The sequence below is a fragment of the Artemia sp. Qi Xiang Cuo genome, chromosome 10, assembly GCF_049724085.1.
Source record: "Artemia sp. Qi Xiang Cuo chromosome 10, ASM4972408v1, whole genome shotgun sequence".
Classification (NCBI taxonomy): domain Eukaryota; kingdom Metazoa; phylum Arthropoda; class Branchiopoda; order Anostraca; family Artemiidae; genus Artemia; species Artemia sp. Qi Xiang Cuo.
In genome coordinates, this window is record NC_142803.1 from 27,904,139 (window position 1) to 27,925,169 (window position 21,031).

Below are 21,031 nucleotides of genomic sequence, written 5' to 3' on the forward strand. Positions count from 1 at the left end.
ACCCCTATCATGATATTCTAGGACCAGTGGGTCGATACGATCATTCCTGGAGAAAAAAAATAATAATAATAGTAAAAAAATAAATAAACACGCAGCCGTGATCTTTCTTGTGGTAAAAAATACAAAATTCCACATTTTGCAGATAGGAACTTGAAACCTCTACAGCACGTTTTTCCTATACGCTGAATCGGATTGTGGGATTTTCATTAAGATTATATGACGTTTAGAGGGTGTCTCTCCCCTTTTTCGAAAATCATGCAAATTTTCTCAGGCTCGCAGCTGTTAATAGGTAAGACTAAACTTAATGAAACTTATATATTTGAAATCAGAATAATAAGCCGATCCTTTTGATATAACTATTGGTATAAAAATTTTGAGCACTCGTATTTTCCTTTTATTGGTATTCGTTTTTGAGTTTCGGTTACTATTGAGCCGGGTCGCTCCTTAACTTTAGTTCGTTACCACGAACTATTTGATAATAAACAAGTATTTTCTCTTCAAATAAACTAGTTGATTACTAACTAAAATTATAAGGAGATAAAATGAAGCTCACATATAGTTCTCGTGACATATCGATCATTGTCTTGTTCACAGCCACATATTTCAACTTCTACATAGGGGCTAACAACACCTCGGCCAGACTTGGGGAGGTGACGGGCAGCTATTATCTATAAAATAAATATAGATATCATATACATAAATTAAATAAGCAAAATAAATAAAGATAAATAAAATTAACATAAATAAAAGTAAAGATAAATATTCAAATAAATATACATGCACTGAAACCGTAGACAGAACATGTTGTTAAATTGGTTTGTCCGTCCTGTAGTCGTTGGAGAATCAGCTGGGATATTGTTTTGGTAAATTCGACAGGGACGTGGCCTCCCTAAACTTAAATTTTAAAATAGATCTCAAAGGAGAATAATTTTCTTTAGATTGTGTAAAGTTGAGCTATTTGGAGTGCATACTTAAAATTCGTGCACCTTCTCCCCTTGCCAAAAACCCGTAAGTGTAATATTTGGAAATGTTAGCAAAAATGACCGTAAAAAGATTATTTAATTTCTGTTTTGTGAAGTTCTTAATTGACAGATTATTGCTATTTACTTTTCTTTACTCTGCCCTTTACTTTGCTGGGAACGAACACTATTTTTCGTAGAGTTTTCTGGCTACTCAAAGGAATACCTAAGATTATCTTTAGATAATTCCCATTGAAAACATTTCAGCAAAATCTCCCCGAGCCCTATGAAGCACCCACGAGCGCCATGAACATGTCTGGCAATATAGACTTATTTTCGAATCTTCTAATATTTCCAAATTCCGATCCAGTGCATCTGTTTGTCCCAGTATTTTCAATGATTGGCATAGGATCCTATGGAGAGACCTCGATCATACTTATATACACCATTCAAATTAAGTGTCAAACACTGACTACGCCATTTCTTCTACATTTATTTAAATGTTACATGTCCACGTGGTTATTGACCTCCAACTGTCAAACCACCTTCTAATATCTATATCTCTTTTTTTTTCTTTCCTTTAAGTCAGTTCCTTGTCCGAGCCTAGTCATTCATGGGCCCAGTTTACCCGGGGCCAAAAAAATGTTCTATGTGAAGTTTATAGACCTGTTATGGATTTTTTCTTGCAAAAATTCATGATTCACTCCACTGCTTATGACACGCCCACAAGCCAATGTAAAGAAAATAACAGGCTTTTGATGCGCACAACCACTTTGTCATTTTAAAACATATCGTTTTTGTTAATGAATGTACTTTTTTTTTACTACATAGTCTAAAGATTAGAAATTCATTTTGACTTAATTTTGCAATTCTGGAAAGAAAAATCGAAATTCATTTATTGAACTTGATATATTTCATTTTGAAATGGTAAAGTGAATTGAGCGCCATCCTGTGTGTCTTGCACAGACTTACCATGCCCTAGAGTGTACAGGCAAAGCCGCTGCACCTCTCCAAAGTTTCTGTTGGGATGTCAATAAACATTGGTCAAACAATCCAAACCTTGTTGAAGCTTGGAGGGAATCCAAATCCTGGTAAGAATTATGGCTCCCCTCGTTCTGGCTGGGTTTCCGGTAAACAGCCTTCTACCAAAATAAAATTTTCAAAAGAATTATCGTCCTTATGAACCAAATTGCCGAGATCACGTCACAGGAAGCTTCTCAGTCACAAACTTACTTTTGGAGAAACGTTTTGAGGGGTACCCCCTCTACCGGCACCTGGCTATCTACTCAAGATATTACTCATTCCGAGCGGAATCCATTTTTCTCTGCTGGTTTCTCGCCTTCAAATGCCATTCTTCAATCTGAATATGAAAAAAAATTTGATGGCTTTGATTTTGATTCAAAGCCTTTGATCAAGGATTTTGATCAAAGGCACAAAATCACAAAGCACAAAATAGAAGATTTTGTGCTTCGTGCTATTTTGGTTGTTTCTGTGGTGCGAGAAATCTTACGTCTAAAGGTAACAAGTTTTCCGTTGTTGATGGGGTTGGTGCTCTTGACGCTTGCAATAGTAGTGAGCTGCAGGTTAACCACATTGCTATCTTAATGTAAGTGATTGTTGTCCAAGCAGTTTGTTATCCACTCTTTTCCTGTTCGAGGTCGGAGATCACACTCCAATACCAAAGAGAGGCAAACAGGGCGCCCAATACTCGACACTCCAGCTCATTAAAGGTAACTACTGCTTTCTACAAGCTTTTCAAACTGTTTGTCATCGACCATCGGAATGCGAAGAGCTATATCCCACCATACCATTTCAGATTCCAATCATGCCTTGGCTATGCCCCCACTTCTCCAAAATTTCACTCGATCGATGCTGAAACTTAAGGGAAAACTCTCGTCTTAGCTTGTCACGACGTGCTTAAGAATTTTGACTTATTGATTCACGCCGCTATGCTTCTCCAAGTAGCAAAACTCGGGATTAGTTCATTCATACATTAGAGCTCTTAAGTATTCTCGTTTTAAAATCGACTAGTACGTCATTCATTGTCTGAAGCTGACTGCACTTAAGTGCACCCACCTACCTTATCCAGCATTTCCCAATATTTTTTATTGGGGTGTCAAGGTGCACTTTCATCCCCTTCCTTTTCAACAATGGAGTTCCTTATGCGTAATCTGCTACTCCCTTGTCCTTCATCCTAACCGGTCTTAATTTGTCACTAGTCTGTTGTGCAGACGACAATTTAAATTTGCATCATGCTATCTAGCGCACTAGCAAACTTTACACATTACTACATTAAAAGTGTTCAAGGCTTGGGCTCGAACTTAAAAACGAAAAGTCTCAAATTGTATTCATCGACGGGAACCAAGCTCCACTAGATGAAATTCCTCTTTGTTTCACCATGACCAAGCCACATGATGTCATGATTCATCTTAGTCTCTCCAATCATAGGCAGCGCAATCGCGCTGCCTAAGTAAAGAACGATGTTGGCACAATGTATTATTTTTTTTTTTCTGTACCAGGGCACTTCGTATCGAAGGAGTTGTCATAGAAACTTCAAAAAGGGCTCATTCAATTGGAAATTGGAGTGGCTAGTGCCCTTTTTGATATTCGAAAGTGATTGGAGGGCAACTAGCCTCCCCACGCCCGTCATTCCCCCAAACACATCCAATCAAAATTTTGAGATAGCCATTTTGTTCAGCGTAGTTGATTTCCAGATAAAAAATATATTTTGAGGAGGACACTCCCCCACAACCCTCAGGGCAAGGGTTTTAAGTTATGCCCTGGGGGCATATAAGAACGATGTTGGCACAATGTATTATTTATTTTTTCCCCCTTTAGAGCAGGGCACTTCGTATCGAAGAAGTTGTCGTAGAAACTTCGACATTCAATTGGAAATTGGAGTGGCTCGTGCCCTTTTTAATAGTCGAAAGTGATTGGAGGGCAACTAACACCCCTTCCACGCCCACCATTTCCCGAACTGAAAAAAAAATATAAATTTTTTTACTTTTATAACTTTAATAAATCAAAAAATATTAACATTTTGATTAATAAATATTAGTAAATGTATATTAAACTGACAATGCACATTCATTTGTATTTTTTGTCAGTAAAGTGCAAATTATGTTCTGGCCTTGGGAAGACATAGGGGTTTTGAGCCCAACTTATGTTAATTTCTGTTCGTTTTGAGTTTGACTCGGTTATTTATTGTAATTTCTGTTCGTTTTTGGGGTTTCATTTATTTATCGATGCTGATTTGTGGTAGTTTCACGCTTGGTAGATTATTTGATTTTATTTTTGCTCATTTTTTGTATAATGGAGTTCTTTACTTTTCTTTGAAAAACTTATTTTGTGGAACAAGTTTTTTTGATTAATTACTTAAAAAAAAATACACAACCACTCTTATTAGCTAATATCGAACGTCGTGTCGCTCTTTCTTATGCATCCTTTCGCATGAATCAGCTATGTTTCAGCCACCTTCTTCTTTCAAAATCACTACTACTTTATTTTCTACACATCATCTTTCGAAAAATTTCTACGAATTCTGATAAACCGAAACTCCCATCAGTCTCCTGCTGCTTCTAGAAATATCTTATCCATTCCCTCCTCCCATCCCCCTCCCCTCCCTGCCCCAACCGTTCCTATATCGATAGAGAATTCAGCTTTTTTACCCTATTATTTTCTTGGATAAAGCAAGTTTCTGCATTTCATATCAAACAGTTCTTGGTAACAAACTGTAAGTAAGGAGCGACCCGGGTCAATAGTAACCAAAACTCTAAAAAACGGGATTTTGATACCAACAGATACATCAAAAGAATCAGATTTTAAAGCTGATTTCAAATATATAAGTTTCATCAGAGTTTAGTCCTCCCCGTCAAAAATTACGCGCCTGAGAAAATTTGGCTGATTTTCGAAAAAAGGGGAAAAGACCCCCTAAAAGTTATAGAACCTTAATGCAAATCACACCATCAGATTCAGCGTATCAGAGAACCTTACTGTAGAGGTTTCAAGCTACTATTTTCAAAAATGTGGAATTTTGTATTTTTTGCCAAAAGAAAGATCGCGGATGCGTGTTTATTTGTTTTTTGTTTGTTTGGTTTTTTTCAGGGGTGATCGTATCGACACAGTGGTCCTAGAATATCGTGGGAGGACTCATTGGAACGGAAATTAAAAGTTCTTGTGCCCTTTTTAAGTGACCAAAAAATGGAGGGCACCTAGGCCCCCTCCAACGCTCATTTTTTTCCCAGTCACCCGATCAAAATTTTAAGATAGCCATTTTGTTCAGCATTGTCAAAAATATGATAACTATATCTTTTAGGATTATTTAATTCCCAGAAGTCCCCGGGAGAGGGCTGAAATTTATGAATTTTACCCAATGTTAACATATAGTAATAGTTATTGGGAAGTATATAGACGTTTTCAGGGGGGGGGGGTTTCTGGTAGTGGGGGGGATGGGTCTGGGGTTATGTGGGAGGATCTTTACACTGAGGAAGTTTTCATGTGGGAAGGGACATTGCTATGAAGGGGGGCCGGATTTCCCAGCATTATTTAAAAAAAAGATCAGAAATTATCTTAAAAAAAACAAGTTTTTCAACTGAAAGTAAGGAGCAACATCAAAACTTAAAACGAGAAGAAAATATTACGTATATGATTGGGTTTACCCCCTAGTCAATACCTCGCTCTTTAAGCCAAATATTTTTTAGTACTTTCATAAGAGCTAGTTATTCTAATTAACGACCTTTGTGATTAAGGGGTCATTTTTAAAGAATTGGAAAAAAATTCGAACTTTAGCGTAAAGAGCGAGGCATTGACTAGGGAGCGAACCCCCTAATATACGTATTAAAAATATGTGAATATGGAAATTCGTTACATAAGTTAATTCGTAAGTTACGTATATTTATTACTAATAAAAACGTTCGTAAATAAAATTAAACAACGTTCGAGAAAGCCATTTAACCAAATAAAAGTATAATCAATATGCAAATTTGGTTTTGAATTTTCATTTACGGTGAGCCAAAATCAGGACCTGTATTAATTCAAAAATGTTCAAAAATTAAATAAAAAAACTAGTTTTTTTAACTGAAAGTAAGGACCGACGTTAAAACTTAAAACGAACAGAAATTATTCTGTATATGAAAGGGGCTGTCCCCTCCTCAACGCCTCACTCTTTACGCTAAAGTTTAACTTTCCTACAACTTTATTTTTTTAAACAATAAAAAACTTTAGCGTAAAGAGCGAGACGTTGAGGAGGGGACAGCCCCCTTCATATACGGAATAATTTCTGTTCGTTTTAAGTTTTAACGTCGGTCCTTACTTTCAGTAAAAAAAAAAAACTTGTTTTTTTTATTTAATTCGTTAAAAAACCCTATTTATCTTTGGTCTTCAGAGCAGTACTTTTGTGGTTTCAAGTGTTTGTATTTATTCAGTTACTGAAGTTTGTTCTTGGTACCGACTCTGAATATTATTAAAGTGTTCGCTATGCTTTTAGCTGTTTGCTTTGCGTTTACTGTTTTTTCTATTAATCATTTTTCTTTTGTTCATACTCCATTTTTTTATCCTTTTGTATGACGGTCTTTCAAACAGATTAATTAAAAAAACCTTTTTCCAAAAAATAAGTTTTTCGAAGAAAAGTAAAGAACTCCATTAACCAAAAAATGAGCAAAAATAAAATCAAATAATTTACCAAGCGCGAAATTACCACAAATCAGCATCGATAAATAAATGAAACCCAAAACGAATAGAAATTAAAATAAATAACCGAGTCAAAGTCAAAACGAGCAGAAATTAACATAAGTTGGGCTCAAAACCCCTATGCCTTCCCAAGGCCATAACAAAATTTGCACTTTACAGAAAAAATATAAATGTTTTTACTTTTCTAACTTTAATAAATCAAATAATATTAACATTTTGATTACTAAATATCAGTATATGTATATCAAACTGACAATGCAAATTCATTTGTATTTTTTAGAGTGAAGTGCAAATTTTGTTCTGGCCTTGGGAAGGCATAGGGGTTTTAAGCCCAACTTACGTTAATTTCTGCTCGTTTTGACTTTGACTCGGTTATTTATTTTAATTTCTATTCGTTTGGCACTTCGTATCGAAGGAGTCGTCGCAGAAACTTCAAAAAGGGCTCAATCGATTGGAAACTTGAGTGGCTAGTGCCCTTTTTAATAGTCGAAAGTGATTGGAGGGCAACTAGCCCCCCACGCTCATCATTCCCCCAAACACATCTAATCAAAATTGTGAGTTCAGCGTAGTTGATTTCCAAATAGAAATATATTTTTAAGGAGGACACTCCCCCACAACTCTCAGGGCAAGGGTTTTAAGTTATGCCCTGGAGAAATATAACAGCGCAACGCTGATCAACGCAACAGCTGAAGAACTAGAGCTTGTGAGCGTAATATTTCAGCTCCCTTCCTTCTCCAAACTGAGTTTTACGACTGGCCTTACTTCTGTGATTAATAACAAAAACAGATAATAGATTACGAAAACAGGCATAAACAGGTAATGTGAGATACGATATTAGACATTATATAAATTTTCCTATCGAGTGGGTCTATGGCATCAAAAAATCCCTTCTAGGTCCAAATTGAAAAAAACTTTCCTGAAAGATCTCTGAGAACTATCCTACAGCAAAACTTCCTTGAGTGTCGAAGGTAAACCACTATACTTTTACCTCTTAATATAATATACCTCTTGTGTAAAGTATGAATGAAGGGATGGCAATGAAATGCACTCACTCTAAGCTTTAGCGATATGGGTTCAACGCCATTCCAGGTCGTCTGATCGTTTGGATCATAATCTTTGGAAAAAAAGAATTCAGGACGTAAGACGTAGCCACAATTACCATTGGCCTGAAAACGAGCTTGATTCAACTGCATTGGTTTATCTGAAAAACGATTAAACGTTGAAAATATAATAGGAAATGTAAATGTAATTTATAAATTACATTTACATTTATTATTACTTAATACTTCTTAATCATTATTATACACTTATTATAATTAATAATTATTAATTGTGGGGCTTCTTGCCACACAAAAAAAAGTTATTTCATGCGGACAAAAAAGGGAGAAAAATTACATTTGTTTGTTCTAAGGAAATTGAAAAATTTCCAAAAGATAATTGTTTGGCATAAATATTTTGACAAATTTTGCCATTTTTTAAGTCAAACAGGAAAGAGATTTATATAGTCAACAAGCAAAAACTAGCCAAAACTTAATTAATTTTTTTTAAATTAAAATAGTCAAAGCTGTGACATTTCTTCTTTGCGTATTTGGTATTTCTAGTATAGGAAATTTTTTTTTCTCTCTCACCATGGTACCGTAATAGGAAGATTCTGTCAAAATTTGGGATGAATGATGTATTTAGTAAAGTTGCCCTGCTAACTAGTAAGCATTGAGATATTAGAAAAAATAAAGTTCCTCCATTCCATTGTCTTGAAAGCATACGTTTTTCATAGTTAGTAATTTTCTTTCTTTTCTTTTCTGTCTTTCTTTTTCTTTGTGTTTTACCCTCCTATTTTAATTTTGTTATTAGTGGTTTGAAAATAAGATATATAAATATACATAAAATATAAAAGATATAAATATATATAAAAGAAAATAACGAATACTCTCTTCTCGACTCTGATTTTGCAATAGAGAAATACTCGCTTCGGGTATGATCCACGCACTAGAATATCATACGATCGCTTTCAGGTTAGTGAATAAATAGGAATTACGGACGCATGTCCGTCATATAAATTAAGATTCCGGTCTGATGACAACTAAAGATGAGGAAGGAAGAAATGTGTCCTAAATTTGCCCATCCCTTAGAATGTTAAAAAATATCTCTTAAAATAAACTTGGTGTCTATCCAATTTTGATATTTTATATTTTTCACCAGGTCACTTCGTATGAAGCCTCGGAGGAGACTCATTCCTGAAAGTTTTAGTGCCCTTCTAAAGAGTCAAAACGGACTCTTTAGCAACACTAGCAAAAAATTAGCAAAAAACTGGTTAGACACCTAGTTTTTTGCTAGTTTGTTGCATTTAGAGAACCAAAAGCAATGGCAATCAGGAAACCGCTCAGATTCAGTATCGATAGACTCAGTCACATGGTTGCCACCCCTAGTGATATATCACTATTTCTAGTGATTTCTTATATTGCCTAAATAAAAAACAGTAAATCAGCACAAAAATCACTAGATTATTGAAAAAATCACTAAATCAACCAACAAATCACTAAACTACAGTGAATATAATCTTGATATGGATTTTAGAATATAAATTTACCAAAGAATATAAGCGAAATGCTGGAGATTAGAATTTTTCGTCCCTAGCTTGTGGGGATGCTAGAAAGCAGACGTCAGAAGATGGAACGCATCTACAAAAGTAGATGGTGAAAGTCCAGAAAGTAGATGGTGCAGAATGACTGGCCCAGGAAGTTTTCTGGGAGTTTATTTTATAAGAAAGAAGGGACGAGTCCTTGGGTAGCCAAGTTTGGAGATTTTGCACCAAAATTTTGTTTATATTCATTTTTTTACGTTTTAAAAGTCGGACAAATGTTTCGGCGGGGGGGGGAGTCAACCCCCCCCCTGGATACGGATTTGTGTTAGATACTTATACTATACGCCAGATTTTGTTTGGTGATATATATTTGAGAGTTGATCCACGCACTAGAATATCATACGATCGCTTTCAGATTAGTGAATAAATAGGAATTACGGACGCATGCCGGTCATATAACTTAAGATCAAGGTCTGAATATTTAGCAAAGTGCACAAGTCATATGTTATGCGATTAGACCTGTGAAATTGTGCCTCATGTTTATACTTCATACTTCAAGTATGCATTTAAGTTTATTATTAAAAAAAAGGCTAATAATAACCACATTGGCGTTACACCATTTACGACACCTCAGCTATCTAAAGCAGAATTGTATATATTTCTAAAGGTTTTCAGGTAGGTTCATCATAAAACGAAGAATTAATTATTATCAAAAATCCAAGGTGCGTTTGTTTACAGGGACCAGAGGTTATATACTTGTGCTTATTGGTCTATCTTTTATCCGTTTTCGAAAAATTTGACGGTAGGGAGATTTTCCTTTATGCAAGTGGTTACGAAGGGATTATAAATAATAACGCAACGGTATGATATGATATAGCTTATATCGTAATGGTAAGCAACGGTATGGTAAGCAGCGGTAAGCAAGGGCTAAGCAACGGTATCCAGCTGTAATATTGGGATTGGAGAAAGAACCAAGTAGTTCCCACTATCAAAGTCATCGATAGAAATAATAGGTGTTATTGGCTTAAAATGTACATGCTATATTTCAAGAAACAATAACAAGGGTTGGCTTAAGTTTGGGGCAAAGTAACCAGCATTAATTTGTATACATGTCGGATTTCAAAATTAACAATATTGATTATAAATTTATCAACATATTTAAAAAATAAAAATAAAGTCAGTTTTAAGCAGAAACAGAGTAATCCTATGCCACCATTAAGGAACTTTTTTTCTTTAAAAATACCACTTCTGAAGTTTCAAGGGAATGAAAGCTAAAGCCTTTAATTGGTAACGAAAAAATTACTCCCAAAAAATTACGTTGGAGAGCCCGACCAAAGGTTGCCACAACACTTGACGTGGCTCAGGCAACGTGAATCGAATGAATACTATTTCCGTCCTTTAAACATGATCATACCTGGTGTTTGGTAGTTCAAAGCAACCATCTGACAGCCAACATTCCAAGCTGGAATTGGGTTGTAATTAGACGAGTCAATCCGTTGGCCTTTAGGGTAAACTCGACTCAACATCACCTGATGAGAGAAGGCATTATTAGAAATTCAAAATTTGCTGTTTCTTGCATATGTGAAACCTTACCTTTATTTGACAACTTTATTTAATAAAGTTGATTATATCTTACAGCTTACACTTACAACATTTCATTAGTGAAATGTTTAATTTTTATTCTTATAATTCACAAAATATTTTTCGAAGAAGATAGACTTGTCTTTATTTGGAGCAAGTGTTATCATAACCAAAATATTCAATTTTCATCCTTAGAACTCAGAAATGTTTTTTCAGTGTGGACAGATTCCAATTTATTTAATCTACTCTAGCAGTATCTATTTCGTTTAAAATACGAAGTTAGTAGGTGGCAAAAGTAAAGCTATCCTTCAAAATATTCACAAGATCATAAAACTTATGGCAACAACAAAAAAGCAAAAAAAACACAAGTTTTCTGCTACTATGGGCGGACTACATATGAATATTACAACAAGTTAAAAATTTTTAAGAATTACACTTCTATAAAATTATTTATTTTGGAAATTTTGTCTGCTTTAGTACATTATACATCCTAATCACAGTTTATAGACAGTAAGCTTATCGTAGATCATTTCTGGTCTTCGGTCTCGGTGCGAACAAAAAGCTCCTCCCACTTATTTCTGCCTTAGCGGATTAGTCTGTTATCGTCAATCACTGAGAAATGGTTACCAAGTGCATTATTCGTAATTGCGAAAGCAGAAAAAAACTTGGTGAGCCAGCCAAGTGGTTTGCAAGTGTCCCATCTCACAGGTATGAATTAATTTATATACAAATTATGACTTAATCTATTATTTACGTGGACTCAACTGATCGGCCTATGTAGGATTTTATAAAAAAGGGGCGGGAGGGGGGGGGGTTGATCAAATTTGTGAAAATAAGGAATTTTTTCTTCTTCTAAAAACTGGTGGAATAGATGTGATGGTTTCGGGTGTGGACCCACGACTTTTTTTGGGGGGGGGGGCGCAAAATAGGTTGATCCGATAGAATTGCGTTAGGAGCAAGCTTATTTAACGAAAACTTGCATTAATTTAATAAAATGAGAAATGTTAGACTTCTTTAGGGGGTTACCCCTCGCCCCCCCCCCCCTCTGGATCCACAACTGGATAGTTTATCTTTTTTTCACGTCGTGATATTTATTTTCTCAGATAATAATCTCAGATCATAATCAAATGTCATCGCTTTATGGCATTGTTCAAATAAAACTTATTTTTTACTTGATTATCGTCGTAAATTTATTCCTTGTCTTTCTTTCCATTCTTAAACCAATGTTATACTTACCTTTTGCACTATTACAGCCCACTATATATACATTTATATAAATTTATATGCAGTGTTACCGCCATACCAATTATTCTCCTTTCCTTTTTTATTCTTTAATCATAATTTCTGGTCGTTTTGAGTTTGAGTTATTGTAGGCTTCTATTTCTACTGATCTTAAGTTTAATATGGCCTTTACTTTTCTTTAAAAAAAACTTTATTTTTAGTAAAGTTTTCGTAGTATATATATATATATATGATATATATATATATATATATATATATATATATATATATATATATATATATATATATATATATATATATATATATATATATATATATATATATATATATATATATACATATATTTATATTTATATCGGCGCGTACAAACAGCTCCTCTCATTTGATCTGCCATCAGTGGTCCAATTACCCTGGAACACGTATTTTGGCAGAAAATTTCTCAAAATGCCTTTGAAACCAACTTGAGACTTCGAAACCTATTTTTATATTCTTAAAAACATCTAATAATAACATTACACTACTAACTACCGGTTTTCATGTATGTATTGCAATAAATTAATTTAAAATTAGTTTCTTCAAAATTAGTTTTCCAACGTTGAAGCCAAGTTTCGCGTCCAAGAGAAATCTGACTTGTCTACCCGTGAAAAGATCTGATACCGCCTATGTTTATATCTGCCAAAACGTTCTCCGGAGCACTCGCACCCCGGTCTGGGTTTTTATAATGGGTGAGATAGAGAATGATCATACTGCTAATTATATAAACTGTGATCCTAATCTACAAAAAGGTCCAGTTGCTGGTAATAAAAAAATTAAAAATGTTCAGTGGCATAATTCAGAATTCAATTCATGGATGAGAACTTTAATTACTTTTTCTTTCGGACAGTTGTAAATACTAATTACACAAAATTTAACTGCCCCAAGACCAAGGTGAGCCCCCACCCCCCTCTACATAAGCAGGCTGATTTAAATCTAACCGCTTGAGTGATTTAAATTGCATTTTCAGATCGGCAAATAATTTTTTTATACGAAATAATGCTTACATTGTCACACCATTAAAATCATTGTTTATTTCAAATATAACATCTAACGGGACGCAAAAATAGAGCCAATTAAAATCAGGTAATAAGCGAAAAGAAAGAACAAATCAAACAGACCAAAGAATAAAATGTAAAATCTCTACCGTATGTCCTTTCCGAACGCTATACATGCTTAGCAGGGTTGCCACCCCTAGCGAGTTATTACTATTTCTAGTGATTATTTATATTGCCTAAAAAAAAGCAATCACTAGATCAGTACATAAATCACTAGATTATTGAAAAAATAACACTAAATCAACCAAAAATCACTAGAATCTAGTGTTTTTTCTCACCGTACCATTGCAAATCATTTTTCGTGAATTTAGGTTAGCTAATGTTGAAACCCCAAGAAGTCCTTATTAACGAGCCTTTTCTAATTGTTCTGTCCCAAACTATTGACTGTAGTGAAATACTTTCTGTTATCCTATCCACAAAAAGCTCCAATAGCCTATAATAAAGATAGGAAATTGTCCTTAGATATTTATTATTTGGCAACTGATTTTTTTTTTAACTTGGACAGTAGTTCAGATTAAATGAAGCAGGCTTCAAGGTTTTAGTGAATTTCTAAGCCCCATCATCCTAGAAACAACAACAGTTAAACTATTATTGTACCGAGTTGAAACACATGACATTCAAGCAATTCAAAAGCAAAAAAAGCAACTTTCCTTTGAGCTATTTTGGTGTGACTTTGTGGAATCAATTTTGAATTTTTACTTCAACTCGAAAAGTTAGTTAGAATTAGCAAGACATCTTAGGAGGCAATCAGTATATGAATCCTCAAATATGACGTTTAATTAGAAATATGATGTTTATTAGAAATAATTGGTTTTCAACAAACTTATAAATGCTATTATAATATAATATTAATTAATATAATTAATATAATAATATAGCATAAAAATATAAAATAATAATATAATATTAATTTTGTAAGAATATAATATTAATGTAATATTATAAATGCTATAAATTCAAAGGCAAAGAAGCTATTTGTTTCTTTGAGTCATTTTGATACGACTTTGTGTAATCGACTTTGAGTCGAATAATTAGTTAGAATTAGCACGACATCTTAGGAAGCAATCAGTATATGAATTCTCAAATATGACGTTTAATTAGAAATACGATGTTTATTAGAAATAAATGGTTTTCAACTAACTTATAAACGCTATTATAATATAATATTAATTAATATAATAATATAACATAATAATATAAAATAATAATATAATATTAATTTTATAATAATATAATATTAATGTAATATTATAAATGCTATAAATTCAAAGGCAAAGAAGCTTTTTGTTTCTTTGAGTCATTTTGATCCGACTTTGTGTAATCGACTTTAACTCTGAAAAATTAGTTAGAATTAGCAAGGCATCTTAGGAGGCAATCAGTATATGAATCCTCAAATATGACGTTTAATTAGAAATATGATGTTTATTAGAAATAATTTGTTTTCAACAAACTTATAAATGCTATTATAATATAATATTAATAATAATATAATAATAATAATAATAATATAATAATATAGTTAATATAATATAACATAATAATATAAAATAATAATATAATATTAATTTTATAATAATATAAAATTAATGTAATATCATAAATGCTATAAATTCAAAGGCAAAGAAGCTATTTGTTTCTTTGAGTCATTTTGATACGACTTTGTGTCATCGACTTTAACTCGAAAAATTAGTTAGAATTAGCAAGACATCTTAGGAAGCAATCAGTATAAGAATCTTCAAATATGACGTATAATTAGAAATACGATGTTTATTAGAAATAATTGGTTTTAAACAAACTTATAAATGCTATTATAATATAATAATTAATAATAATATAATAATAATAATAATATAATAATATAATCAATATAATAATAAAACATAATAATATAAAGTAATAATATAATATTAATTATATAACAATATAAAATTAATGTAATATTATAAATGCTATAAATTCAAAGGCAAAGAAGCTATTTGTTTCTTTGAGTCATTATGATCCGACTTTGTGTAACCGACTTTAACTCTGAAAAATTAGATAGAATTAGCAAGGCATCTTAGGAGGCAATCAGTATATGATTCCTCAAATATGACGTTTAATTAGAAATATGATGTTTATTAGAAATAATTGGTTTTCAACAAACTAATAAACGCTATTATAATATAATATTAATAATAATAATAATATAATAATATAATCAATATAATAATATAACATAATAATATAAATTAATAATATAATATTAATTTTGTAATAATATAATATTAATGTAATAATATAAATGCTATAAATTCAAAGGCAAAGAAGTTATTTGTTTCTTTGAGTCATTTTGATACGACTTTGTGTAATCGACTTTAACTCTGAAAAATTAGCTAGAATTAGCAAGACATCTTAGGAGGCAATCAGTATATGAATCCTCAAATATGACTTTTAATTAGAAATATGATGTTTATTAGAAATAATTGGTTTTCAACAAACTTATAAATGCTATTATAATATAATATTAATAATAATATATATAATAATAATAATATAATAATATAGTTAATATAATAATATAACATAATAATACAAAATAATAATATAATATTAATTTTATAACAATATAATATTAATGTAATATTATAAATGCTATAAATTCAAAGGCAAAGAAGCTATTTGTTTCTTTGAGTCATTTTGATACGAGTTTGTGTAATTGACTTTAACTCTGAAAAATTAGTTAGAATTAGCAAGACATCTTAGGAAACAATCAGTATATGAATTCTTAAATATGACCTTTAATTAGAAATATGGTGTTTATTAGAAATAATTGGTTTTCAACAAACTTATAAATGCTATTATAATATAATAATAATAAAAATATAGTTAATATAATAATATAACATAATAATATAAAATAATAATATAATATTAATGTAATATTATAAATGCTATAAATTCAAAGGCAAAGAAGCTATTTGTTTCTTTGAGTCATTTTGATACGACTTTGTGTAACCGACTTTAACTCTGAAAAATTAGTTAGAATTAACAAGACATCTTAGGAGGCAATCAGTATATGAATCCTCAAATATGACTTTTAATTAGAAATATGACGTTTATTAGAAATAATTTGTTTTCAACAAACTTATAAATGCTATTATAATATAATATTAATAATAACATAATAATAATAATACAATTAATATAATAATATAACATAATAATATAATATTAATTTTATAATAATATAATATTAATATTATAAATGCTATAAATTCAAAGGCAAAGAAGCTATTTGTTTCTTTGAGTCATTTTGATACGACTTTGTGTAATCGACTTTAACTCGAAAAATTAGTTAGAATTAGCAAGACATCTTAGGAGGCAATCAGTATATGAATCCTCAAATATGACGTTTAATTAGAAATATGATGTTTATTAGAAATAATTGGCTTTCAACAAACTTATAAATGCTGTAGCAACTGAGAAAAATATTTATTAGTTAAGCTCCCGTGTGTTTTTTTTATATTTATAGTAAAAGCAATCACAATATTTTTTTTCCCTTATGCGTAAGATGTATTAGCAGGAATTGTCTAATTTGAGACAAAACTGGCCTTGAAATAATTTTGATACAAGTGACTGGCTAGTGCATAGTACAAATTCTATAATAAGAAAGTATTTACAGATTTAAATAACAAATACAATTAAAATTAATGACAAATTATTTTATGTACCAGCTATCAGTGAAATAAATCCGAAATTATAATTATTTAAATAATCAAAATAATCAAAATTATTTTAGTTAATTGTATTATAATATGCATATGAAACTGTAATGAGATCGATATTTGTGAAAAATTAAATAAAAAAACAAGTTTTTTAAACTGAAAGTAAGGAGCGACATTAAAACTTAAAACGAACAGAAATTATTCCGTATATGAAAGGGGCTGTCCCCTCCTCAACGCCTCGCTCTTTACGCTAAAGTTTTTTATTGTTTTAAAAAATAAAGTTGTGAGACAGAGTCAAACTTTAGCGTAAAGAGCGAGACGTTGAGGAGGGCACAGCCCCTTTCATATACGGAATAATTTCTGTTCGTTTTAAGTTTTAATGTCGCTCCTTACTTTCAGTTTAAAAAACTTGTTTTTTTTTTATTTAATTCTGATCGTTTTTTAGTTAATGCAGCTTTTATTTGCATAAAAATTTTACTTTTCTTTTGCTAAATGGATGTCTTTACAAATTAACTTACGTAACTAACTTCTATATTCGTATATTTTTCTTCTGGCAAAAAAATACAAAGTTGCAGATTTTTGCAGATATGAGCTTGAAACCTATGTAATAGGGTTTTCTGATACGCTGAATCTGACGGTGGGATTTTCATTAAAATTCTTTCACTTGTAGGGGCCCCTCTTTAAAAAATCGAGTAAATATTCTCAGGCTTGTAGCCTTGGATGAGTAATACTATACTTAATAAAATTTATATATTTAGAATCAGCATTATAAACACATTCTTTTGATACATTTATTAACATCAAAATTCGGTTTTTAAAAGTTTCGATTTCTATTGAGCCGTATCGCTTGTTTTTTTAATTTTTTTTTTATTACGTATACGTTATTACGTATATGAGGGGGTTCTCCCCTTAGTCAATACCACGCTCTTTACGTTAAAAGTTAAAAAAAATTTTGATTCACAAACCCCTGAATCACAAAGGCCGTTTAATTAGAATAGATAGCTCTTTTGAAAGCACTAAAAAAAAACCGTAGCGTAAAGAACGAGGTATTGACTTGGGGGAGAACCCCCTCAAATACGTTATAATTTCTGTTCGTTTTAAGTTCTAATATTCCTTCTTACATTTCAGTTGAAAAAACTTGTTTTTTATTTAATTTCTGATCGTTTTTTAAATAATGCTTGGAAATCCGGCGCCCCCTTCATAGAAATGTACCTTACCCCAAGGAAACATCCTCCACGAAAATATTCTCCAGAGTAACCCCCTCCTCTAGCCCCCCCTCCAGAAAAAATCCTTCCTGAAAATGGTTGTATACTTCCCAATAACCAATAAATAATGCTGGCAAGTCCGGCGCCCCCTTCATGGCAATTTCCCTTCCCCCATGAAAAATTCCTTCATGAACAGATCCTCCAACATTACCACAGACTCACCCTTCCCTCCCACAACCAGAAAAAAAACCTCCTGAAAACTTCTGTATACTTCCCAATAACCAATACTATATGTTAACATTGGGTAAAGTTCATAACTTTTATCCCTCTCTCTGGGAACTTCGGGGGATTAAGTCATCCTAAAAGACATATTTATCATATTTTCGACCATGCTGAACAAAATGGCTATCTCAAAATTTTGATCGGGTGACTGTGGGAAAAAAATTAGCGTGGGAGGGGGCCTAGTTGCCCTGCATTTTTTTTTGTCACTTAAAAAGGGCACTAGAACTTTTAATTTCCGTTCCAATGAGCCCTCCCACGATATTCTAGGACTACTGGGTCGATAAGATCACCCCTGGGTAAAAAAAAAAAAAACAAACAAACAAATAACCACGCATCCGTGATCTTTTGGCAAAAAATGTAAAATTCCACATTTTTGTAGATAGGAGCTTGAAACCTCTACAGTGGAGTTCTCTGATAAGATGGATCTAATAGTTTGATTTTCATTAAGGCTCTATAACTTTTAGGGGGTCTTTCCCCCTTTTTCTGAAAATCAGGCAAATTGTCTCAGGCATGCAACTTTTGATGGGTAGCACTAAACTCGATAAAAGTTATATATTTGATATCAGCATTAAAGTATGATTCTTTTGATGTATCTATTGGTATCAAAAACACGTTTTCTAGAGTTTCGGGTACCATTGAGCTGGGTCGCTCCTTACTTACAGTTCGTTACCCCGAACTGTTTGATAAATCTAGAAAGCAAAACTAAACTTGAGCATTTTACAAAATCTCAAATAGTTCTTGATTGTTCTAGTAATTTTTTTTTATAAGGATACAAGACACTGGTAGAACTAATAACTTCAAATATCAACAAGCCCCTATTAGACTCATGAGACATTGGTAGGAACCCCTGATTTAAATAGTTAATATCACATATGTTAGATATTTGAAAGAAAATTCTTTCTGAAAATTTGAACTTCTGTCGTACAAAAAAAAAAAAAAAAAAAAAAAAAAAAAAAAAAAACAAAACGGAATCAATCGATAGGGCTTTTAGTACATGAAAAATTGAATATGCCCCTTGAAAAAATACCCAAATAATAAAACCATTACAGTAAATCTGGTTATTCCAGTATTTTTTATGAAGACTGACGCTGGTAGAAGTAATAATTTCCAACGCCAAACATGGCCCTATTGGATTCATTAGACCTTGTTAAGAACCCCTAATTTAAGTGGTTATTATTACACACGTCAGATATTTGGAAGAAAAAATGATTTCTGGAAATTTGAACTTCTCTCAAACAAAAAAAGCAAGAAACCTATTAAGAAATAGGGCTTTTTGTACAAAAATTTGAATCCTTCACTTGAAAAAATACCTAAATAATTAAACGTTTATAGTTCCAGGTTATTCTAGTACTTTTTATGACGATATAAGATCTTGGTAGAACTAGTAATTTCAAATATGCGACGCGGCTCTATTGGAATCATGACACCTTGGTAAAAGACCCTAATTTAAATGGTTAGTACCACATATTTCAAATAAAAAACTGAAAATTTAAACTTCTCTCGTACCAAAAAAAGTTTGGAATCAATTACGAAATAGGGCTTTTTGTTACAAAAATTCGAATCCTTCTCTTGAAAAAATACACAAATAATTAAACTTTTATAGTTCTTGGTTATTCTAGTATTTTTTAATAAATAACAACTAATAATTTCAAATATACAGCGCGGCCCTATTGGACTCGTGAGAGCTTAGTAAGAATCCCTAGCTAATGTGGTTAGGATCATAAATGTCAGATATTTAAAAAATAAAAATAATTTCTGAAAATTCAAACATCTGTCCTGCAAAAAAAAAGTAAGAGATCAATTAAGAAATAGAACATTTTTTTACAAAAATTCGAATCCTTCTCTTGAAAAAATACGCAAATAATTAAACCTTTATAGTTCTTATTTATTCTAGCATTTTTTATGAAGATATTGGACGCTGGTAGAACTAATAATTTTGCACATCAAACACAGCCCTCTTGGACCCGGAAGACCTTGATAAGAACCCCTAACTAAAGTGGTTAGTATTACATATATCAGATATCCGAAAGAAAAAATAATTTCTGAAAACTTGACTCTTCTCAGACAAGAAAATTAATTCAGAAATATATCTTTAGTACAAAAATCGAATCCCTTTCTTGAAAAAATAGACAAGTGATTGCACTTTTAGACACTTTTAGCCGTGAGCCGTGAGCCTTACGGTTAAACAAATTCCCACGCAAATTCTGTATTTTACATGCCAGGTGAGGCGGAAGAACGCCTGGTCTTACCGCAAGTACAAATAAGTACAATAATACTGTTATACGTTACATACGCTTGTAACCTATAGAAATTATTATAGAAGAAAACGTATAGAAATAGTTTAGAAGAAAATTATTTTTCCCAGTGAGGTTAGGAAAAAAAATTCCTCACTAAGATCCATCTGTGGGCCACACATTTTGTTAAAGTCGAAATGCAAAACCAATATTTTTTTTTGCAAATGTACATTCTTAAAGTAAAAATCTCCTAAAAAGAAAAACAAACACATCAAGACTGTTTGCCAACCCGATCACGAGTGAAACGTGCCTTCACTTAGAGTAGGAAAATAGCGTTCACTCTCCCTGGCATCGAATAATTTTCATTGGATCCCTTGTTTCATTGGAGCATTTGCTGAACTCTTATTTAAAGAGGGCGTATAGTTAATGGAACATTATTAGCGCGACCTCAAAAATTTTACGAA

At 32.1% G+C, this 21,031-nt stretch overlaps 1 protein-coding gene across 2 annotated transcripts in view; it reads right to left on the minus strand.

Annotated features, from left to right (window-relative positions):
- The window catches only part of sl (small wing phospholipase C gamma 1), a 159,130-nt gene that overhangs the window by 27,501 nt on the left and 110,598 nt on the right, over positions 1-21,031 (minus strand). For both annotated transcript variants that reach the window (XM_089095325.1, XM_089095326.1), the window contains exons 14-16: positions 10,643-10,757; positions 7,700-7,848; positions 554-668 (exon numbers count right to left, since the gene is read on the minus strand). In XM_089095325.1, the coding sequence (XP_088951451.1) occupies positions 554-668; positions 7,700-7,848; positions 10,643-10,757 (379 nt within the window). The remainder of the gene's footprint in view (positions 1-553; positions 669-7,699; positions 7,849-10,642; positions 10,758-21,031) is intronic.